Here is a 25,079-nt window from a genome sequence, read left to right on the forward strand (position 1 = left end):
TTTGGTGTGCATTGGGCAAGCTTTTAGCAAACTGTGTCTCAGTTATTATTTTGATGTCAGTCTTCCTAAAACTCGGTGTTTCCATGTCGTACCCACCCAGAACAGTGCAAAACCTGATTAATTTACCTGGAGTTTACTTTTATGCTTGGGAACCTAAAAAACTAGCACTTTAGTAGCATGTTTCTAAATTAACACATACAGCAGAAAAAAGATAAGGATCGCACAGATTTATATGAACTGGAATCATTAAGACATTGACAGTGTTTTCTTCGATACCTATTTATAAAACCTTGGCTTGCTGCTGGCCTTCTGTGAAAACTTTGCCAGCCTTGACTCTAAATTTTGTCTGTTCATAGGATAGGGATGATTGGCCGGCCTTTTTCAGCGGATTGCTGCAAGCACTCTGAATCACACTTTTAAATATCATTGGGTAAAAAAACTGCAGAGAGGAGTTTACAAACCACATGATGAACCACCAGGAGGAGGAAGAGCTCGGAACACTTTCTTTGTGTGTGCGTGTACATTTTGCTCAGTTTATCATCATTACTGATAAATTACTTTTGTTGTTTTCCCACAGTCACTTACGCTCTTACTTACTGATAATCTCTTGCATTCTGCTGTCAGTTGTGTTTCCAGAGACTTGCCGTTAGTATAAGTTGTAGATGATTGATGGTGTACTGTAATCTTGGGTTGATTCATTATACCTCGAATGATTAAAACATGCTGCTTGCATTTGAAGGGCTGGAATCCGAGCACAATTTGCTGCAAGTCAGAAATCCCCGTGAGCAAGGGGAGCCACAGAAGCAGGGGCTGCAGCATGGCAGGGAATACAAGGAGCGTCAGTGGGTAGATCACAGCAAAATCTAACCTTTAACAAAAGATGAATTGTGTGCTGAACTCCTACACAGAGATCTGACAGATATAGCTGGCTTATTGACGGGGTAGTCTCGCACTAATTGACTGCCGGTTTAGATACCGGAGCCCTCAACCAGTTGTTAAACTCGGAGCAGGCACGTCGGTGACATGCCAGCGAGAGTGTCTGGGGGAGGAGAGAGCTGCTGGGTGCATGCCTCTCGGATTCTGCTCCCCGCGCCGGGAGATGTGTGAAGTTGGGTGTGCGTGCTGCCACCGGCAGATGCTCAAGGGCAGCTAAGAGTAAGCTCGAGCGCTCTGCTTCCAGCGGGGAGAGAAAGGCTGCTGCTGAACGTACAAGCTGGCAGGATCATGACAGAGCCAAGCAGCAGGAAGGAAGGATTTAAAAAATGCCGGAGTGCTACTTTCAGCATTGATGGCTATAGCTTTACAATCGGTGAGCCTAATTTAATTCCTCTTCTTTCCTTCCTTAGCTCTCTACTCCTCCTTTCCTCTTGTTACAGCTCCAGTGAGTACAGGGAAACGACAGCTGTTCACAACTGTCTTTAGCCTTTATATGCCTTTAAAACATATAGATGCCCTGCAGCTCTTGTTTGGGTTTGTTTTCCATTCTGCCTTCTGTATTTTCTTCTGCCCGAGAAACTTGCTTTTGATACGCAGCTGCTCTCAATCCTTTCACCGGGTTTTGGCACAAGTTCACCGACACATTTGCAGAACTTTTGTTTTGGAGCCTTATCTCAGGAAAGCCTGGGCTTCAGGATTGCAGGTTTCCAACTTGCTACCTGCATTTCTTTCCGATGAGCCCCGAAAATAACCCTTGGGAACCTTGGCTTTGTTTCCAATATTTCTTTGTTCACTTAGCAAGTGTTTCCAAATCCTGTGACCTTTTGCTGCTTCTCAGTTTGTGTAAAGATGTATGTAACGTTTCTCGTTGCCTCTGAAAGACAAAAAGGCAAATTGCTGGGGCAGGGAAAGGTGTGGGGAGAGATCAGGAATTTTAGGACTGGTTGTTGTAGCTGTTTGAAGAGTGCAGTTTCTTGTTTGTGTGCACTTTCTAAGGGCAAAGTGAGGCTTGTCAAAGCGACAGGTGTCTGTGTGTTTTTCCACGAGCCTTGCTGTGCCCAAGTGAAAATGGGAGGATTCCCTGAGCAGACTGCTCTGCCCCAACTGCCTGTCTCCCTAGGCTCCATTCCGTCCATCCCTATAGATGTTGGACACAAAGCAAGCTTACATCCCATTTTAATTTCTAGTTGAAATCCAAGTGAAAATAGGTGGATAATTTACATGTTATAATCAATACAAATTCCCCTGGAATACCTTTAAGATGATAGAGATTCTACTTCCTTGCAGTTAGGAAATCAGGAAAGTTTTTTCTGATTTGTACTAGTGTAATTGGGTCACTATTTCGTATAATAATGATGGATACAAGCTTTTGACTGGTGTGGGCGGAAGTACCTATTTATCTATTTCTCTTCTTTATCGAAAACTTGGTTTGCAACAATTAACATCATGCAAACATTACACGATGAAAAAAAATTGAGGATGGAAACTTACGTTTCATTAAAATATCTTCTGTTACTGTGCATGTAGCATTTTAAAGGTGAAACGGCCAGGAAAATGCTACTTTTCAGATCTCCTTCTCTGATGGGAAGGTGGTAGTCCCTCCACAGGTTAAGGTGTGACATGCTCCCTTTTGAACTCCCTATCTTAATCCCTCCCCCTTGCAGCATCATTACTAATAGTGTTATTTCCTCAGTTCATGTCGGTCTGGAGGATAAACATTTCCTTTTTGACCCTAGGCAGGAGAGAATACTATCTGAAGATACGGAACATTTATGACTGTGTCTAATCGTTTTGTTTGTTTATGAACAAACCAACAGCACTGCTGTGTTCATTGCTCTGCTGTCTTTATTGCTACTCGTGCTCACAAAACAACTAGACCAAATTTTGGATCAAATGACTCAGGTTTAGAATTGCAGCTTCTTCAGCTTCTTTAGGACAGTTGTTGCATAGGAGTTCCTGTGCTATTTTCTTCTTCTGTGTTTGGTGCGCACAGCCAGCATATCGATTCTGTGAACTGTGCATTATATAACATTTCTTTTTATATCTGGGCAAATGTGCATTGGATTGACTCACTTAACCGTGAAAACTCTGTAAACATGCTATCTAGTATCACCAGCGCTGTGTGGCACACAGACCTGAACGATTCATGTATTTGTTAATCTTTATACTGAAGAAAATTAGTGTATCCAAAAGATTCCACAGCAACTTTAGAGTGTCAGGGATGGGCTTAAACTTATTTTTTTCCATCAGATGAGACTTCTGTGTAGGTATCTGGTTTCAGGTATGGCAAATTCTTGAGAAGATCTTGGGAAATGCTGAGCTGCTGCATCCGCTATTGAAGCGTCCGCTGGGAGAGAAGGCTGATACATACTCTTGAGGAACACAGTAATATCAAGTTAAGACAAAAGAGTTTCCATTTGTGTGAAAAAAAAAAAATATTTTGCATTGATTCACCCCTATTCTATCTGCTAAGAAAGTATGATCTTCACAGAGTTTTGAAAAATGATTGCTTACAGTGAGACTTAATGAAAATTTTCATGAAAGGCCTGGGCCCAATGTCAAATGCAAAAGTATGTGGGCATGGAAGAAGGCGGGTGCAAGAGCAGCTCCTTGCTGATGGCTTGCAGTTAGATAGCCTCGTGTCTCTGGAGATGCTCAGCGCAGCCTAGAGCAGCTTCTTGACTGCTCTAATTTTCACCTTGGTTGCTTACAGCGCTGGCGGTGGGACAGGAGAACTGTGGGAACTCAGCACTTCCAAAGGACTTCACAGATCCCTGCGGAAGAATCTGGTCTGCCCATACCCAGAAAGACAAATGTATGCTAATACTTGATAGCTTTCTTCTCTACAAAGACACGAGGCAGTTGCAAGTCCCTTTGCTCCAGACACCACCCTTTCAGCAGAGACCCTGAGGAGGACTGAGGTGTGCTGCTCTATGCCCAGTGAGGATTAATGTGCAGTTTTGGATATTCTACTTTTACAGCCTTTTTGCACTGGTGGCACAATGGACTATAGCGGAGCCACAGAGCGAGCCATTTAGCAGGAGCATTCAAGACAGGAATCATGCAATTTAGTTTGTTCTACAAAGTTTGATGTATCTCAGGTGAAGGCTTCAAGATCTTTATTTGCCATGGTCTACATCAGCAAATTTCAGAGTCCGTGAAGGTTTTGTATATACAAGTTATTGTACTTGAGCTTTTGTTTAACTTTGGCAAAATTTTCCTCCACTAAAAGTAAAACATAACAGAATGGCAGCTGAGTTTAAAGGAAAAGAAATTAAGAGTTAAGGCATTTTTTTTTGTCCTATGCCCTGTCTCATCCTGTGCCTTGTCTCATCACTCCTGTGCAAGTGAAATGCTATTAAATCAGAAAACCAGTGTGTTATTTACTGACTTTGCTGCTATAATTGACTGACTAAAGGTGCAAGACAGAGAAACAGCCGCTGTCTTTAAACCTGGAAAAATGATAAACACAAACATTAACAAAGGGATATTTTCTTTCTGCATTTATCACCTTCCTATGACTAAGAGCTAACTTCATTAAAGCTCCCACACTCTGCTTTTCATATCCAGAAGCACCTGGCAACACTGTTTTGTCCTGTCCAACGTATCTTATAAATTTATTTTTATAGGTTAGAATGAATTGAAGTGATGGGGAGTTCTGCTGTAACTCAGGTGTTATTGGAGAGGAAGGATGTAGCACTGAAACACAGTTTGCCTCACAGCAGGTGTTTCTAAATCTTGCAGAAAAGTTTCTTTAGGAGGACGCTGTCTCCATTTTGCATGCAAAAGCTCTCCCTCCAAGTATTTACAGAAGGTCTGGGGTTTGCTCAATTGGTGCTTTTGGTCCCTATTTTGAAATAATTCTTTAAAAATGTGGTTTTATTAATGTTGCTGAAGTATTTCATGTTACCGTTCACTACTTGAAACCCATTTCAACATCCCTTTCAACATCAGAGGTAGAACAGCCAAAGTAGTTCTTGATGGTCCCTCTGACAAATCACTTCAGCAACGTCTTCTGTGTTTTGGTCAAAGAAAACGTTGCTTGAGGAGGTGCATGCGCTGTGTTGGTCTGAGTTGGGGTGGGGAAGAGTGGAAGCAAACTAAATATTGAACTGGGCTTTATTAGGACAAGGAAAAATACCTTCAGCTCTGTGTCGTGTGCTTAACTTTTAAAGAAAATGCTGCTGTGGATTTTCTGCTATTCTCTCTTGAGAGGTTGTCCATTAGGAGTGGAATAGATAGGAATGGGTTTTTTAAATGATTCTAGAAAGATAACAGAGAAATAAGAGCAGTTTCATTCTTTGTACTGTATTTTGGCCAGACAACTGTGTACATTGTAGCAATTAAGTGAACTGTTTTGTTCTTGTGTACTGATTTTCAGCCTTATTAGAGTTTGTCATTCATCAGAAGGCAATGGCGCCTTTGTAACCCATAAAAGAGGCAGGTTTCAGCAGAAGACACCTGTAGGCCTGTGTGCGGTTCACTTTCACGGAGATTTACATTTAATTCAGCCCTTAGTTGCTTATAATAAAAAAATGTCATTCTGACTGAAGGCACACTGTAATTATAAGGTGCTGACAAATCTCTCGCTAATTCTACACGTGCATCACTCGTAGCCTTCCTTCAAAGGAGGTCTGGGAGCAATGTCTGTATGTGAGGTCAGTCCGCTTTTAGGGAGGGGAGAAGATCTCTCTGCCTGTGCAAGAGAACCCTTCCTGGCAAAAAGGTGCAGGGGCGATGCCTAACCACCGCTCCTGCTGTGGACTATGGCATCTCCTTGTCTTTGTTTCTAAACTCTGTATCATTTTCTTTGTTATGACATAGTACGAAAGATTTCAAAAATGACAACAAAACCCCCAAAACTTTGCTTTTCTTTCCCATCCTTCTTTCTCTCTCCTGATAGACCTTACTGTGAGAATACTCTCTCAATAGGAGCTGGTAGGAACCATTGATGATTTCTGTGTAAACAGTGGAAAATTTTGTCATCTGGGAACTGGGAAATATAAGTTTACTAATATAATACAAAGGATGTGACATTTTTAATGTAATTTAAGGAAGTCTAATGTAGTTATAATAGACTACAGAGAATAAAAACCTCTTCTAACGTAGTCCTACCCTCAACAAATTCACATAAAGCAAGCCGTCCGCAAATAGATTCTGAAATAAAACTCTAAAGTTATGAGAGCTTTTTCCGCTCCCTCCACAACAAAGTTGTGTTTTAGCTTCAAACCTATCTGGTCGCTGTCTGCTCTGCCTGAAAAGACACCTGAAAAGAGTCTGCCTAGTTGGCATGCCTGTGGGTGAGACACCCAGCTGGCCCTTTGTGTGGGGTGGCTGGCGGTGGATGCCCGGAGTGATGGGCAGCAGGAATTCCTGCTGTTGGTACTTGACCTGTAGCTGTCCAGGGGTGGAGAGGGTGATTTCTGTGGCATCTCTGGGGTGTTGCTATTGCACTGACATCTTTGATGTTGCAAGGGTGGACTGCTGTAAGCGAAGTAAGCAATCTTTGAAAAGACTGCGGCGCTAGTTCTTGTCTGGCAAAAAGCCTGGCAACGTTTTCATGAAGCTCACTTGCTTCTGTGCATGGTCTGCCTTATCACTGCTACCTGCTGTTCACAGCTGTGCTCTGCTGCCTGTATCTTGGCATCCAGAAACGCAGCTAGTGTTTGGGGCTGCCCCCTTCTGTGTCAGAGGTGTTTTGAGTGAGAGGTTGCCATGCAGGGTTGCACATCAGGTTCATCAGCAGCTCACAAAGGATCGGAGTCAGATTGCAGGTCCCCGTAGCAGGGTCACAGCAAAAGCGCTGTTTTTATCCCTCCTCTTGCTTTTATTTCTCAGGGAAGCTGTGAACAGTAAAACCTTTGCAGCATGTTTTGATGTGAATGAATGGGAATCCCTGTTCTCTGAAGCACAGTTCCATACATGGGAAAATAACCTGCAGGTGAGGAGAGATGTTAATAGATAAAACCATTATCATCACTGTCAGGAAGTATTCCTTTAATTACGTCACATGATATTTTTTTTTTTTAAGGTTGGTGAATTATGTATGTCCAGGTCTTGGTGCTCAGTCACCTCTGAATGTAGCTTCAGGACTAATGTCACCAAACCGTCTAAACCCCCTGCAATGTGTTGGGAATAAGATTCCCTAGTGGGAAATAGCTATGAAAACTGGGCTTGTGGAGCAACAGGGCCCCCAACACAAGGTGCAAATAGGGCAGAAGGTGGAGACACCTGGCTGGAGATGGGGACTCTTGTTCCCTTTGTGCCAGATGCCAGACCCACTGTGCTGTTTGTCCCCTTGCTCATCTCCTGTGGGGAAGGAAGCACAGTCAGTCCTCTTCTAGAGACAACAAATGATGGCTGCTCCCTACCAGGAGGGGCCTCATCTTACCATGGCAAGAAATAGCATTTTCCCTGCTTTTGTTTTCTTGCTGGTCTTTGGCCGACTACTCCTCCTCCAAATGCCTTCTGAATTGATGCAGCGAGATTAATTACAAATTTCGGATTTTCTAGAATGCCCAAAGTTCAAAAGAATTAAACAGGCATGAACTCTTTTGTGCTTTCTGAGCTCAGTTTTAGGCAGGCAGCCAGGCCTGCTCCTGAGCAGGCGGGCTGTGACCCAGAGCAGCCTTCCCTTGTTCGCAGCCCCAGCCGGTTCCCTCTCCCACGTTGAAAGCCAGAGGTCTGCATCCTCCTCCTCGTACAGCAGTAAGGACCTGAGTCTGGGAGCTTTCAAACCTAACTGCCTTTGGGGACTTGCATTTCTGCTGCAGATCTTCTGTTTTAAACCCTTGTGCTGTACTAATTGGTCTGTTTTCCTGATGCAGTGTAAATGTAAGCTCACTTTTCCAAGTTCCATAGCTCTGCATAAGTAAGAAAGCAAAAAGGCTCCTGGATGTAGCCTGCACTTATTTGCGTACTAGGGCAAATGAAGTCAAGAGGCAGGATCCTGGCAAGTGGTAAATCTGCATCACTCCACTGCAGTTGTGAGAACTGCGGTGATTTAAATGGGCGAAGGATCTGTCCCGGACAGCCTTTTCCAGTGAAAGAGATCGCTGCTGTAGGTTAGAGAAGAAGCTGCCCTATGGACAAGGAAGGTAAATTACACAGCTTTTCCACGGCTTGCTTCCAAGACTCCATCAAGATTATGCTGATGCGATTTTCCTCCCTGCTTCTCCCTGCCTGGTGTCAGAGGTCGTATCTAATGATCCTGCTGAAACTCGACCCCAGACTTCTAATAGCTACAGGCTCGAAATTTTCAGGCCTGGGAACTTAACCCTCGTGACTACATCAATAGCTTCGCGCTATGGCTGTGTGCAAAGTTGGAAGCATGATGGGGGGAAAGTTGTAGTAATTACTGAACAGACGCACTTAATGAGGTCTCTACTGGCTTCCCAGCTGGTGAGTCGAGCTGTGTGCTGGGACAATCTGACAGCAGTCGCTTGGGTCGTTGTGTGACATCACATCCTCCCTCTTGTTGTCATAGCAGCTGCAATCAGCCCCCTGAAAATTTCCCTCAGGAAGACTGCAAACATCATCTCTCTCTTATTAAATGGCAGTGCATGGTGCTTGGTCTCTTGTTGCTGCACAATGCTACGTCTTATTCCTGTTGATTTAGTGTCCTTTCCACCTCCTCCCCCCTGCCCCCTTCTCACAGTGATGCAGATCAATGAGTCCTGTCAAATGGTGTGTTCTTGGGAAAGGGGAGAGGGTAGACAACTTGCTCAGACAGTACCACTTAACTCAGTTTCAACTCCAAGTGCCTCTTCTACGTTCAGTTTGTACTCCTTGGAGGTGAGGATAAGGAACACTGTTTGCTTTCGGGTTCATTCTCTTTTAGTATTGACAGTGAATGCTTATTAGGAGTGAAAGCTTTCCAAAATCAAATTTTACTAGTTTCTTCCCCACGTATGTGGGTAGCTGAAGTCCTTGCAGTTCCCCCACGTGGCATGCCGATTGCTTTTTATGGACTCACTTTTTCACATTCTTTTTCTTTCCATTTCTGCGTCTTGTACTCTTGAACTGCAGTAGTGGATCGAGTCCCCAAAATTTGTACTAGTGTTTTCCTCTTTATGCTTTACCCTTTTTCCTCTTTTATTTTGTGCTTCATGAATGCCAGTGTGATTTAGTTTGAATCAAGTCAACTGAAAACTAGGCTTTCTTGCTCAAGTCCCACCACACAGCCAAGTACACACAGAAAACTTCCAGGTATTTTTTTTTTTATTGCTAGTTCAACTATAGCAAATTATTAAACCACTTTGGAAATAGACTTGAAGTAAAAATTATAAATATGTTAACTTTCTCTGAAACTACTTTCAGCAAAATGTTCTTCTGCTTAGAATACGGAGTTTGAGTTTTGTTTTTTTTATGATCCCTATAGATAAAGACGAATGACTTACAGATACCAGACAGATACCCTTAGGAAAAAGCTCACAGGAGTTTTTCATTCAGGCTGTGATTCCGCTGTTGGGTGCGCACATGAAACCTTGCTGAAGTCACAGGGTTTTTCAAACAAGTGGTCCTCAGTTAGTTGCAGGCTGAGGGGCTCTGTTGTGTAGTGATAAAAGTGCGCTCCGTGATTAAACGAGACCAACTGTCATTTTCATCAAACACCAAGTGGGTACAATTGCAATTGTAATGCTCTAGGAAGTGAGCAAAGAATGAAAACGCGTGAAAGGAAAGGACTCCCTGAAATTTATAGGTGCTACTGTCAGCTGTGCTCCAAGTGCAAAGTGTTGTTTTCCTCTCCCATTAAAACTCGTGTTGTGCAGGACAGGATGTTTTATACGCTGCTGAGTGTGATGTGAATAACAGAATAATAAGCCCATTTAGTGTATATTGATTTCATCCCCCACTCCCAAAGCTGTGATTATTACCAGACATGTATACTGTTAATAATCGCTATTTCCCTTGAAATGTACTCTGAAAACGGCATCTTTAGGATGCTCAGACTTCTTTACTTGCTCTTACTTGGTGGCATTTTACCACATCGTATTAGTCTACAGGAGGGAGATGGTCTTTTCTCCCAACCGCTGGCCCTTGGTTTAAAGACAATCTATGTTCTTTCTGCCTTGAACATTATCTTAATTCAGAATTACAGATCTTGGAGGCCAAATTATGTTCGGACTCTTATGCAACTCTAGTAACTCAAAACATAATTTGGCCTGCAGCGTGTATTATTTTTCTTAAAACTGCCATATGAGCAAATCTAAGAAAACTCTGGCAAAGCTGTGGGCTTCTTCCTTGCCAAAATTTGGAATATTAAAATAGAACTTGATAACCAAAGCTGATTTCGATCTATATTTTATGGTCCATGTACTGTATATATGGTGTATAATAAAAAAGTGTTGAATGTGTATATAACTGTTATGGAGCACAAGGGACCGTGGCAGATTCTACTGCTGCTCCTAGGAACATAAATGATTTTTCAGCATTAATTTACAGAATCTCATTTCATGGCTCCTCAAACAACAAAGGCAGCAGGATTTTCCAGAGCCCCAGCTGCTGGCTAACTCTGCTGTAACAAAAATCAATGGATAACTTTAGAAAGTCCAGAACAGGACATCCTGTGCTACTTTTGAAAGTTCCTTTGAAGATAAAGAGTTAATTTCTTTCTGGTAACCTCAACACTTAAATAGAATTCCGGCAGGAAATACCTAAGCCCTAATGACTGCTGCTAACCTTAGCTTTTAGTTGATTGTGTGCTTTTCATAAATTATGCAGCATATATAGATCACCTGATAATGAGCATCTCGCTTCACTTCAACGGAATGAATTCTGAGTTTTCACAAGCATAATTCAAGGCATAATTTGAGCTGAAAATGTCTGATGACATTTGGGTGCCTGTTTCTTCTGCAAAAACGACTGATTTTTCCATGCTGTGAATTTTTGGTTGTGAGAAAGGTGGATGTTAAGGTAGTTGTTTTACCTCTTCTCCCTATTAAATATAGATAGAAATGATTACATGGAAACCTCCTGCCTCGCAGCGCCAAGCCACAGCATGCTGATGTGTGTTGGTGCTGGAGCCTGGCATACTTGAATGATGATTATCCCAGGATCTGGTTGAACAGGGGGGGTGCAGCAGCTCCTCCGTGACTGCAGTTTGCAACCCACTTTGCCGCAGAGAGCAGACACTAACTGCCGGGAACTTTAATTCATCTGGCTATAAAGTTAGGTCCTTTCCTCTTAGCTGCAGAAGCAGCCTCTGAGAGAGACACGAGACGAACAGCTGGAGGAACCCTTACAAGCCACTGCTGTTTAAAATGTCACCTGGGAGTCATCCCAGCAGCCTGGGGAAATCAGGGGATCCTGGCTGTTGTTAAGCGTTGTACGTGAGTTTCACTTGGACAGGCTGAAGCTGCGACTTGAATATGGATCCACGTCAGCTGGTGTTAGATCCTGTAACTTAAACAAATGCCTCAACTGTCAGTCCAGTCTGCTAGTGCTCCCCAGCACTCCGCCATTCCCAAGGTATCAACAGGTTGTTGTTATTATTACAGTTGCTAGGTGGCTTCATGATATGATTCCTGTCTCCGTGGCTAATGCTTAAGGCTTAATTGTTCTTGAGTCAGGGGAAGTGCAAGTACTGAGAATGGCAATTACAGCACCGCTGATAACTTGGATCCACTTGCTCCTGGAAGATGCTCCTGTCAGCTTGACAACATGATCAGCGTAAATCTTCCTTCATGGGAGAATATGTTTATTCTTTAGTGATGTTTGCTGCCTTATGTTCCAGTCTAATGCTTCCTATTAATTAGAATTCATTGTGCCATTTAAGTGAAGTGCCATTTTTGAAGTGAAATTCTGCGCAGCGACTTGTCATTTACTTTCTGATTGTGTTTGCTTCCTTGCCCTCTGAAGCAGCAACAATAATTTGAGCCTTCTGTTTTATTAACTGTCATTTACAGTAACACTTTACGTGCATAATTATTTTCCTCTAGCTCTGCACTGATACTTAAATGAAACCTCTGGGATATGTTCCCAGCTGGTTGTGTGTTTACGTGTTGTATTCAGTCACTTGCATTTGATCTCTCTTATGTTGTTTGTGGCAAGCAAGCTTTATGTCCTTTTGGGAAGTTTTTAGCTGTGATTATTTCAGTGTTTATTAAGCACTAATCTGTTCAGATGCTTCGGATAGGCCTTCTCCGACAACGCCTGTATCTTTGGGTCCCTAAAGCAAGAGGCAAAGGAAATTTGGCCTTTGAGCACTTTGGGAAATTTTGCCTGTAATGCATGAGTGCTGTTACAAACATCTTTTTGCATTGGGAAGAAGAGGATGTTTCCGTGTTGGTGAAATGAGTGTTACACTGGAAGGAGGGGGGGAAGATTTTAGACGTGGGGTTGCACGTCTTTCCCCAGCCCCCATAATCCTCTCCACCGTTTGGCAGTAAGATGCCCGAGCCCTGCCGCTTGCTGGCACTGCTGCTAACCAAGAGGAGGGGATGGAGTTTTTTTGGCATTGAGAATCTTTCAAAGGAACTTGGAGGAAGAAGGGAAGAGAGGACGTGCTTTGGGTGCCAGAATCTCTCTCAATGGCTTTGCTAAGACTAATCTGTTCTAAAGAAAATGATACCCTACCTTATGGACCTTGAAATCCTAAATCCAAATGATGCAAGCTGGAAAATGTGTGGGGAATTTATGAAAAGAAAGGAGTCTACTCCAGAATGAAGCACAGGGAAAACTCTGGACACACAAAAATGAGTCTTTCTTCATTCAAAATATTCCTTTTCAATTTTAAGATTAGCTTGATGTATTTAGTGGATTTATCACATCCAGTAAACTGCCTATGCAGACAGCACACGCCATGTTTGTCATCATCACTACAAAATATCTGTTTGTTCTTGGTTGCAATAAGCTGATTGCTGAAGTCACTAAGCAGCATTCAAATGGCTGACATTTGTGACAGCCATATGAAGTCATATTTGGTACCTTTGGACACTCAAAAAAGAACAAAGAACAGAATCTTTTAACATTGTGTGTCCTTGCCATCAAATAATATCTGATAGCTAAAAAGAAATCATTTTTGTAATACTTTGAATTTTCTTTTGTCTTGTATTGCCTTTCAGTCTATCTAAGGTCTGTACTTGTATACATACTTTTGTATTTGTTAAACTGCTATAAACTGCAGGAGGGATTAGAATTGGAAAAAGAAGCATACTCTTAGTATGACTGCTGAAGAACAAAACCGCAGCAGTTCCAAAACTGTTAAAGAAAACTAGCAGTGAGAAGCAGGAATAGTTAAGATAGGATTAAGGATTTGCTTTACACTTCATTGTGTCTGGAGAGTCATGTGCCACAATACTTCCAGGTGAAGTGTCTAATCTGGTAATTTTACTTCTCCTTGGAATTCAGTGATCTGAAGTGGGGTACAATTTCTGGTCTTATTCTCTCTTCTCCAATCTTCTATTGATGCAATTCATGCCATTGTAAGGCATTCCTTGATCACGGAAATTGCGGGACATGGATGAACAAAGCAGTGAGTGAAAAATAAATTAGACTTACAGTTGCAGAAGGTACAGATATTCATAGAATAGTTTGGGTTGGAAGGGACCTTTAAAGGTCATCTAGTCCAACCTCCTGCAATAAGCAGGGACATCTTCAACTAGATCAGGTTGCTCAGAGCCTCATCCAGCCTGGCCTTGAATGTCTCCAGGGATGGGGCCTCCACCACCTCTCACCATCCTAACTGAAAAAAATTTCTTCCTTATATCTAGTGTAAGTCTACCCTTTCTTAGTTTAAAACCATTACCCCTTGTCCTATCACAACAGACCCTACCGAAAAGCTTGTCCCCATCTTTCTTATAGGCCTCCTTTAAGTACTGAAAGGCCACAATAAGGTCTCCCTGGAGCCTTCTCTTCTCCAGGCTGAACAACCCCAACTCTCTCAGCCTGTCCTCACAGGAGAGGTGCTCCAGCCCTCTGAGCATTTCTGTGGCCCTCCTCTGGACCTGCTCCAACAGGTCCATGTCTTTCCTGTGCTGAGGGCTCCAGAGCTGGACGTAGCGCACCAGGAGGGGTCTCACCAGAGCAGAGTAGAGGGGCAGAATCACCTCCCTTGACCTGCTGAAGTGTAAGGATAAAGCGGTTATGATGAGGCATGAGGTTTACAAAACATGCATTTGGATTTCCTGACTAAAGACTTTCTTTAAAACCAAAGCAAAACCCACAAAACCCCCTAAAAAACCAACCTGAAAGAGAAAAGTTAGAGATGATACTGTTAAATACTTTTAAAAAGATAGCATGTGAGAAGATTCTGTAAAGCATCGCAGAAACAAAGAAAATCAGTGAAGGCAGTAACCGAGAAGTATTTTGAGCTCAGTCATGCATTTCTATGTGATTAGTCCCATTGCAATAAATTAAGAGTACTTACTACTGTAAGAGCTGCCAAATTAGACTTGTTCGTAATAATAACTTTTAAAATATCAAAAATACTTTGCTTCAGGAGATCAGTCATATAGCTCTTAAATGCTACGCCCAATACATTTATGAAGTAGTGTTTTTGTGGGTTTTGAGAGTGCTGTGTTCCCAGTACCTTTCAGTAATATGGGCAGATGCTTCCAGTGAGGTATCCATGTATTTGTCATGCCTCCTGCCTCTTCCTGGGATACATCTGAAAAAATGAGAGGGGTCGTCCCAGAACTACTCAGTAAAATGTAGTCAAACTCCTTCCTCTGCAGTGAACTACTGCTGTAAGACAGCATAAAGGAGCATGGGTTTAAACCTTTCTACGTTGTATCTACAGCATCACATGTATTGAGGCAGGAGGCCTTATACAGTTGTCATATAGCTCCTTGAAGGTATGGATACTTTCTGCCGTGCATTCATAGGGCTGGCAGATAGCTTCTGATGCACAAAGAGACCACAGCTGTTTTGTCCTGATGAGCAGACGACCACCTCCTGGCTTCCAAGCACGAAGCCCTAAATTATATCCCATTTTCAGCCAGAAAATTAAGAGTTTGCTGTTTTGCACAGACTCGGCATTCACCGTGGCCTCCTTGCCCTTGAAGCAGCTGAAGTAGCACTGTGTTTAGAAAGAGCCAAGGGATTATTTAATTTCCATACAGAATCAGGGATGTGCCTTAAAAACCAAGGAGTCTGTTGGGAGATGTAGGAGACACGTGGCACCTATTATTTCCCAGTTCGGTCTGTCTGTCTGTCTGGTACCTGCAATTAAGTCACTTTTCACAGTATTACTGATGAAAAGAAAAAAGAATAACTTTTCTCAGGAGTTTCACTTAGTGGCTTTCAGAATAAAACAAAGTATTTTTCCTTTGCTTATCTTTCTGATTGAACAGCCATATGTAACTTTTGAACTAAGACTGACATTATGTATTAGCCAGTGTCGGTGTTTTGCCCAGAGCCTTCGCCAAGGGTGTGTATTCAAGCGCAGTGCGATAAATGCTCTGACACAAAAAAAAAAAAGGTTAAGGAAGAGGTTGTTTTATTTTGAAAAACACGGCATCTTTGAGTGAACCCTTTTGCATCACGACTGGAGACCAGCTGCAGCAAAGGGGACTCTGAAAAGAGCCACCTGCAGGTACTCACCAGCAGATTGACAATGATGGGGAACTGTGAAGCAGCACGTGGTTTCTATATGAATCAGAAGCGTTATTTATTGACCTGAATTTCAATTGCTTAAGACCATTATATCAGATGAGATCATGTCACCAGTCCACCTCTGCTGTGAGCTGGTAGCAAGCAGACAAGCTGAAAAGGAGAGAGACACATGACGGTGCTCCTAACATCTGCACTGGCAGCTTATGTAGTGGTGTAACATTACTGTACGGTTGACTTCCTGTGTCGCCTATTAAGGAGAAGTTTATTTACCAGGATTATCTTCCTTAGCTTTTTGCACACGCTGTTCTCTATTTGTAAGAAACCCTTCCTGTCTGTGCCGCCTGGCAGGTGGGCCAGAGCAGCACTAGGTTTTGCTAATTAGAGATCAGACTTGATTTCGCGAGTTGGAGGAGACCAGTCCTGCCCTGCTCTTGGCTTGCCTTCTCAAGCACAAGGTCTTTTCATATCCTGGGTTTAAGGTTATGCAGTGCAGGGTGTTTTATTGCTGCAGGGTGGTATTTCTTACCTGGCCACTCAGAATGCAGTCCTGAAATAGGTCTAAATATCCTTTATATCTGCGGGGGGATATGGGGTGTGCATGTAATCGTGCCAAAGTACATGGGGAATCTTGTGACATCTGACCAACATCTGCAAACTGACCGTGAACAAAGGAAGCCAGAAAGTCACAGCATTTCCAGTGCTGTTCCACTTTTGCAATATTTCTGGACCCATTCTGCACAGAGTTGTAGCTGAAAGAAAAGTTTAAATATTTATTTTCATCCTGTAACTCACAAGCAATGTGTGCTTTTGGGTAGCCTTACTTTGAGCAAGAATGGGACCTCATGACCTTTGGAGGTTGGTCACAACCAAAGTTGTTTGGTGATTCTATATGTGAATGAAAAGCTTCTCCAGATTAAGATAAGGCAAAAAATAAAATCAGATATTTAAAATTATTTTTTCTTTCATTTTCTACTTCCTTTCTTATTTTTTGCGTATTGTGAATGGATTTTATTCTCCCATTGAAAAGAATGACAAAAGGTTCTGCTTATTTCAGTTGGAGCAAGGCTTGGATTTGTACAGACAGACATGCATTTACGTTGCATTTAGGCATATCCGTCTTTAGTTTGAAGCTTCTCTTGCAGAGTTTTTTGAAAGTATCATGGGCAATGGGCAAAGTTTGTGCAGTGTATTTCTCTTCTCTACAAGTAGCAGGAAGGCTGTGACAAAGGACAAGTGACAATAGCTGCGTGGCACCAGGGCAGCCTGAGTGATTTGCTGTTCACATTCGGTCTTTCCTGTTCCTGAGGCAGTGCACAAAAGAGGGAGAAGGGACGCTTCTCTGATGATTAAAGCTGATTTGATGAACATCTAAGGGAAGGCATTATGGTGAAGTCTTTTCAAAAAAGAGAATGTAATGATCCTTCTCTCACATGCAGAACAGGCAACCAGGGTTAGACTTTCTTGGCCTGCTGTCCATGCAAACCTGCCAGTGTTGGTAGATGAAAAAGCAGTAAAGTGCTTTTTTTTTTCCAGGCAGAACTACCATGGATGTACTTGTGTTATGAATCCACTCCGCTGCATCGCACATACAATGGTCATCTGTCCTGTAATTAAAAGACCTAGCAGGTCCGTCTGCCTCTGCTTGTCTTTCTGTCAGTGTGCAGCTGAAATGCTGACGTTTCGGGGAAAGAAAGGAATTTCCAAAGCCTCATTCTAAATACGGGTATGTGTATTTGTGTGAATTCATGGAAGCAGATGGAGATAAAGCAACTACGCAGCAATTGTACACAAATTCAGCGGAGGTATAAATGACCAAACATATAAGGCAGTGAGAACCTGGGATTTAAGGAAGCTTAAATATATTTGCTTATTTAAGCAAATAGAAGAGAGGGTTACTTATATGGTGCCTTTTCACACTTAGTTGTCTTCCCTGCCTACACTCTTTTGACCCATTGGCTTTTTTGATTTCACTGGAAAACACTTGAGTAACATGTAGGGAAAGAGGAATGGGGCAAATTACACATTAGTATGTAGATATAAGTCTCCCTCAAGGGAAAGGTGGAACAAGGTGTGGGCTTCCTGGCATACACCTCCTCAAGTGCTATCTAGCTGTGCTCTGGGTCATCTCCGGGCTTGGATGATGCCTGAGATCTGTGGTTGGCAGGGGAGGGAAGGCGAGCAGGCATCGGAGGAACTTCCTCATGAGTCCCACTCACAGCCAGAGGGCTAAACCTGGATCCCCCTGGGGTTGCAGACTGAAATAGAAGGGCAAAGGAAATGGTGTATAATTGTTCCTTATTGAAAACAATGGGATTGTTGCCTTGTAAAACCAAATATTTTGTGAATGAAGCTTCCAGAGACTGCATGTTTTGGAGTTCCTCTAAAGTAAACTCTCCTAGGAGCTGGTAACCAAGCCAGAACCCACAGCATGTTTCTATTCTCTGCTGAATATGACCTGACCATGCGTAGGAAGATATCTGATGGAAACCTGAGTGGACAGAGTGATGATCCCAAAGGTGCATACAGCTTAAAAATTAAAATGGGATGATGGAAAGGAAAATATGCAAAACACAGAAAATAATGAGTTCTTTTCTTGAGAAAGAAAAATCGGAAGTGCCTATTTCCTCTCCCATCTGATATACACTCAGCTGAAATCAGAGGCAATGGGTCATCTTCTCTATTTATCTTTTGGAATAAACCTAGTGAGAGAAAATGTGGGCAGAGCCTACTGCTAGGAAATGCTGGTTTAACCTACAGTTAACTGTCTCAGCCATGCTTCCCAGGACCTGAAAGTCTTTTGTATGTGGTCCAAGCTAATGACTGTCACTTTTTTTAACGAAAAATAGTACTAATTATTAGGAATAGTAGCATTTATCCACGATGTTCATTGTTGCACAGAATGATTTCAGTGACTCCATCTTTAAGGCTCAAGGAATAAAAAAATTTCATCTCTGTCAGACACTTTCCTTATTGCATAGCATCTTTGTTAGTAAAGAGACTAGCCCGAAATGTTTGGCTTTACAGACTGCCATAGAAAGCAGTCCAGTCTGTTCAGTATTGCAATCTTTGCATAGGCTGTGAATGAAAGATGACGTCTGTCCCAAAACTAGGTCCTAACCACCTAATAAATCTAGAAGATCTAGAAGGATCACAAAAGGCTTCTATGCCCCGAGCTCCTAGGAAGGCCCATCTGCTCAGTACAGCTTGCAGATGTGTTAAAAGGTGAAATCACACAGAATCACAGAGGGGTTGAGGTTGGAAAGGACCTCTGGAGGTCATCCTGTCCAATATCCCTGCTCAAGTAGGGCCACCAAAAGGCAGTTGCTCAGGACCATGTTCAGATGGATTTTGAATATCTTCAAGGACAGAGGCTCCACCAGCCTCTCTGAGCAACCTGTGCCACTGCTTGGTCATCCTCACAGTGAAAAAATGTTTCCTGATGTTTAGAGGGAACCTTGTGTTTCAGTGTGTGCACATTGCCCCTGGTCCTGTCACGGGGCACCACTGAAGAGAGCCTGGCTCTGTCCTCTTTGCACCTTCCCTTCAGGTATTTCTACACACTGATGAGATCCTCCTCAGCTTTCTCTTCTCCAGGCTGCAGAGTCCCAGCTCTCTTAGCCTTTCCTTATGTATGAAGTGCTCCAGTCCCTTAATCATCCTTGTTGGCCTTTGTACTCTCCCCAGTATGTCCATGTCTCCCTTGTACTGGGAAGCCTGGAACTAGACCCAGCACTCCAGGTATGGCCTCACCAGCGCTGCATAGATGGGAAGGATCACCACCCTTGACCTGTTGGCAACACTCCTCCTAGCGAAGCAAGCCCAAGATACCGCTAGCTACCTTTGCTGCTAAGGCAAGTTGCTGTCTCACGTTCAAGCACAGCTGGCCACCTCTCACCCATCAGCAAGGCCAGGCCTTGCATTTGGGCATGACGCTGCCGTGACATCTCCCCTCCTTTATGAACCTGTGTGCCAGGGAACAGCCAGGGCCAGCGAGCACAAGAGAGAAATTGTGGCGCTGCGCAGTGTACTAGCCCACCTCACTCCAAGTATCCTAGCTGGAAAATGTATTTTTAGGTTTTGCTCCGGTGCTGTAGCTCCGCTCCAGCCACAAAACCTACCACAGCATTGGGTTGTGCATTGGAAAATGGGGCTGCTGGACAAGTATGCACAGCTGGGCTATAACGGCTGTTGAGGAAATCAGTCTAATACTGTGTGACCTCTTATGTTCTGTCTTGTGGCACATGTTGGGCAGTATCAGTACAGGGGGTTATTACAGGACAGTTGAAAACAATCCAGGGCAACGAGGAATAAAAGGCAAATGCAAATTACTGTGGTTGGGTGGTTTTTTTTTTCCTTTGATTGTTCCTGTTACAGTAGCCTAAGATACCTTTGCTATGGATATAAAGGCTCTAGCTCTCTCAGTTCTTCAGGAACAACTTGTTTACAGCCTGACTGCACTAAAATCATAAAGACGTGTGCTGTTGTTGATGGCTATCAGAAAAGCACCTTTCTGTCTTCATAACAGATGACTTTTGCAAAAGCTCCTAATGATCTGGGAGCTGAAGCTCTGCTTTCAGGTGTGACACAAGCACTTACATCTTATGTAGGTAAGACGTAGGGACTTACATCTCAGTGATCTTTAAGAGTAGGACTTGCGCTCCCAAAGCATTACCTATTTTTGTATTTTAGTACTGATGTAGAGTAATGGCTGCATCAATTTTGTATTTCCAGGTAACAGGAGTGGCTGTTTGGCTGAACGAGGATGCCATTGTATCACCATCAATTTAAGTACCTGTTGATAAAGTGCTCTGGAGCTATTGCATTTCCCCCATGCTAGAGAATCATTTGATTTGCTGCATTGCAGAGTTTTATGACCAAGCTGTCGTATCAGAGCTGGCAGGTACATGTGGCTGAGACAGTTTGTTGCTCTGTGATGGTTATGGATTCAGTTATTTTTAAAGCCAGTTCTTTGGTGAACGGGAAGACACAAACCTCACCCATATTGGAGGTTGAACTTCTGGTCTGGCATTCCTTTAGCTGTGCACAACTCAATGATTTATTTTATATATATATTTTTTTTTTTATTTTTTTTTTAAGATCTCTCTATTTCATCCCTGTGTGGAATAGCAGCATACATTCTTTCCCTTTTTTTTTTTTTTGGTATTCAGCAAGGGAATAAAGGTGCCTGGGAGAAATTCACAGGAGGCCTCATTTACTAGTATTACAAAATTCAAGTCCAAACAGTCACACCCACAAGAGCTAATTGTCAAACTGTGCTCTACCAATGGAAAAAAAAATGTTTCCATGGTAACTTTCTAACGAGTCTGCCTGAAAAACCTTTCCAAGAAGAACTTTTTTTCCAGCAGATTAGGTATTTGTGAGGTCAGGTGGCTCCTATGCTGTAGGTATGACCTCACATGATATTACTGGTGGTTTCTACACAGCCCAGTTATTTTCAAGGAGAGCGCTTCAAACACAATCTGTACAAGCAGCACGTGAAACCAGGTCAGGGCAGGATTCCACCTAATTTAAGGCATCTCCCCATCTGAGGTAACCATGGCTTCCTTTATAATCAATGTAGAGAAACAGATTCTTGCAAGGTGTTGCTCAGCTGACCTATTTTAGACATCAGTCTCAGGCTGAGCTGAATCATGCCCTAAAAGTGCCATTTTCTTTCTATTGCCTATAAAGGGAGTCAGATGACTGTATTGCACTTGTAAACGTCTAGATCTGAAGACATGCCTCCCTCACTTCCCCCATGCTTTTGCAATCTAGAGGTCTAGAAAATATGCTTATTTGGGGGAAAAAAAAAGGTAAAATGAGTGATGATATACTCTGGAAAAGATAAAATGAGGGTCACACGTGTAACAGTCTGCAAATACATAAGTCATTTGAAGAGACAGGAAAAGTGGTTGAAATGGACAAAAGGAGTGGGTTAAACACTTCCAATAATAAGGATAGCAAGGCACTGATGTCTCACTGAGAAGTACTGATTACCTACTTTTTTCTGTGGAAGCACTCCACAATTTGTTTCATTTCCCAGCACTCTTCAAGTTGCAGCCTTCTACTTTAACAGAAAGGTACTTACTGATATACTTTTTTCCTGTTGTCAAGACAACACATGGTTGTATATCCTCCTTTTGTTTCTCAAGGATGTATTAAAAAAAAACCAAACAAGCAAACATTTTTTTCTTCTCTTTGCTTCTTTTTTTCTTCATTGTAAAGGGATTTTTTTGATCAAGGTTTTTTATGGTTTTGAGTGTGGGGGGGGTGGTTGTGAAAGAACTGGTTGCCTAGAAGTGTCATACGGTATTTGAATGGAAATAAAATCTGAAGAAGATAGTTAAAATGTCAGAAAAGCAATAAAAATTACATAGTTAATATCTACAAACTAAGCGCTTCACAGGAGGGAGATTTCACGCGGTTCAAAACAATCAGTAATGGTGTTTTAAAAGAACCAAACACAAAAGTTAAAAACTTTTCTCTCATTTGTCTAGTTTACCTGTTGTAGTAACAGGAATATTTGGCAGTGGGTGATCTGAAATGTGACAGTGGATGTTCTTACTATGTGTATTGCTTTTTTTCCCCCCTCTACTGAGAGAAGTCAGAACTGAGCAGTTCAAGGTGTTTCAAGCCACTGGAACTGTTGAAAGAAGTAGTTCTGCCACCTCCCTCCAACCAGCTGCATCCACATCACCTTCAGCCACTGCAGATGGTGCTGCATCTGGGTAAAGCATCAGAGCTAGGAAATGACCCTGGATAAAATCAGTGTCTTGTCTTTTCTTCCAGTGTCAGGAAGAGCTTGGTGCAGGTTTGGAAATAAATGGAAGATGAAAGAATAGACTCATAGAATCATAGAATGGTTAGAGTTGGAAGGGACCTTAAAGATCATCTTATTCTAACCCTCCTGCTGTGGGCAGTGACACCTTCCACTAGACCAGGTTGCTCAAAGCCCCATCCAGCCTGGCCTTGAACACCTCCAGGGATGGGGCATCCACAACTTTTCTGGGCAACCTGTTGCAGTGTCTCACCACCCCCACAGTAAAGAATTTCTTCCTAATATCTGATCTAAATCTACCCTCTCAGTTTAAAACCCTTAACCCTCGTCCTATCGCTCCACTCCCTGATAAAGAGCCCCTCCTCATCTTTCCTGTAGGCCCCCTTTAGGTACTGGAAGGCTGCGATAAGGTCTCCCTGGAGCCTTCTCTTCTGCAGGGTAAACAACCCCCGTTCCCTCAGCCTGTCCTCGCAGGAGAGGTGCTCCAGCCCTCTGATCATCTTCATGGCCCTCCTCTGGACTTGCTCTAGCAAGTTGTGGGGGCTTCTTATGTTGGATAGGACTGCTTCTTTTGGTCACAAGGCTAACTTAAAGTGTTGGTGAAAGCTGGAATCGAGTTGTGTGATGCTTGTTTTGACTGATTTCTGAAACTTCCTCAGTCAGTAGTTAGCATCTTTTAGCAACTTTGCTAAGGATGAAGTTTAAATATCATTCTTCCCATCACAAACCATCATTTAAGGAGCAAATGGTGCTATAACAAGAAAGTACATTTTGATCTTGCTTTGTTTTCATCTGCAAACTAAGGACATTTGTCATTCTTTTAACGATTTTAGAGTGTGATGGGGAGTCTGGACCCGCTTCCTGTGAAATCGTTAAAAATAATCCAACTAATTTGTGTGGGCTTGATCTCTCTTTTCTTCCATGCACTCAGAGATGAAATGGTTAGTATGTAGGTTCGTTGCAACGCCCGCCTGCTATTTGCAGAGCAAGCCATTTGTTAGTGGACTCACTTAAAGGAAATTTAGCAATTGGGATGACAAACATGGATGCTACTACTCTACTGCGTATGGAGCTACTTCAACTTGTAGTTTTTAGCCTTGCAAATACAGCTGATTTTCTTCTGTGAAGAAAAGAAATAAGGACATTCCTGTTTACAAAAGCGTAAGTTATAAATCCTGTTAGAACTTCCGTTTTTAACAGCTGAGTTCAGACATTTTATCTCTAAAGCTTTGTTTTCCAGTATGCTTTCCCAAATGGAAGGACATATGTTCAGGTTTGGTCATTGTCCTCTATTATTTTTCTGTTTGACCCAGAGTTCAGTTGCACAACGTAGTCATGATGATGACGTGCATAACTAATTTCTGCCCATTTCTGCAATACTTAAGTTTGCCCAGAGGTTAATGTCTCTGACTTCTGGTTTGCCAGCTCAAAACATATTGTGAGTTACTCAAAGTTCTAGTTAATGTGGCACAGCATTTTTTTCTTAAAATGTTTAAGCCCTTAAGCTCCTTTTTCTATTTAGTAGTGTTCAGAGCCCAAGTCTGAGACCAGGAGAAGGCAAGTGCAAAATCCAGTAGCATGTGTTCTGAAATATTTCAACATTTAAATTACTATTTGAGACTTCTGGCCTGTACCGTTTCAGGGTACTTTTCTTGCCTCACAACACTGAGTTTTATATTCTTTAAAACTTCATAGCTAAATGCATCAGCATTTAGAACATTAGATGAAACAAAGCTTTATAGTCTGGATCCTCCTTGCAGAGGAAACAAAGTGGGAGGGAGGGAAGCCACTGAAATTGCCACCACGTTCTAAAACCTCAGAAAGGTGAATGTGTGGGAAGTTTGAAACTGCTTCCTCAAACAGGAGCCCAGAAATTTCTTGTTCTTCACCAGTGAATGTGGAGATGCTAGTGAAATTTTAGGAAAAATGGATTTGTGCAGTGGATTTGCTTTTGGGACTGTAGCACATCTTGCTGCATTGCAAACAGAAACACTTTTATGTGCCAAAGGCTATTAAATGTGATATGTGCTAGAATGCTGGCTATGGATGCTGCAACTCCTAGCAGCCAGGCTAGGAGATTTGGAAAGGTCTAGAGGAGTTGTACAGGAAACTTCTGTGGGTGGCTGGTGGACTTAGTGAATATCTATAAAGTTGCACACACACTTATTTGAGCTGGCTCTGAAGCGGATGGACCTCAGCTGGCTTCAGGCTGGAAGGTATCTTCTAGTTACGTTATCACCGTTGCACCCAAATTAATAAAGCCCTCTGAAAGCTTGCTAGTTTTATAAATGTATTTATTACAGTAGGATTTTTTTTTAACTTTGATTAAATGGTGGTGTTTTGAAAGGGACAAAAGCACTGTAAAGACTAATGCTGTGGGGTTTTTAGCTATTTTGATTCTAAGCTAAACTTGTTCAATGTGTACGTTAGCGTTCATATACATGCACAGACCAATCTAAATCCAGGTTGCAGCATGCTTCACTGAGGTTCATGATTTCTAATGACTTTGCTTGTACAAATGTCACCATCTGGAACTAGCTCATATGACTTTTTACATTGAAGGAACAGACTGATTACATTTAGAAATCTGAGACTCTAGGTTTTCTTGTGATATTACATTACGCTCTCATGTCAAATTTCAATAAGGGGGGAACTGTGTGGTTTTCATCTAAACCAAATAGCTACAAAATCCACAATGATTACCCAATAAGGTTGTATCACTTGATTCTTTCACAAGAAATCAAAAGAAAGAAAAAATGTTTTGCTTCTGCTGTGCAGATTATAAATTTTGCAGCTTTTCTTATTCAGC

The 25,079-nt window shown here is 42.4% G+C and overlaps 1 protein-coding gene across 2 annotated transcripts in view; it reads left to right on the forward strand.

Annotated features, from left to right (window-relative positions):
* Positions 1 to 949: 949 nt before the first annotated feature.
* PDE1C (phosphodiesterase 1C) overlaps positions 950 to 25,079 on the forward strand; it is a 301,021-nt gene continuing 276,891 nt past the window's right edge. Inside the window, exon 1 of one of the 2 annotated variants that reach the window (XM_074575501.1) lies at positions 950 to 1,309. In XM_074575501.1, coding sequence (XP_074431602.1) covers positions 1,225 to 1,309 — 85 coding nt within the window. In that variant the 5' untranslated portion in view covers positions 950 to 1,224. The remainder of the gene's footprint in view (positions 1,310 to 25,079) is intronic. The other variant, XR_012585566.1, reaches the window with a different exon arrangement.

Source organism: Larus michahellis, chromosome 2 (genome assembly GCF_964199755.1).
Source record: "Larus michahellis chromosome 2, bLarMic1.1, whole genome shotgun sequence".
NCBI lineage: Eukaryota > Metazoa > Chordata > Aves > Charadriiformes > Laridae > Larus > Larus michahellis.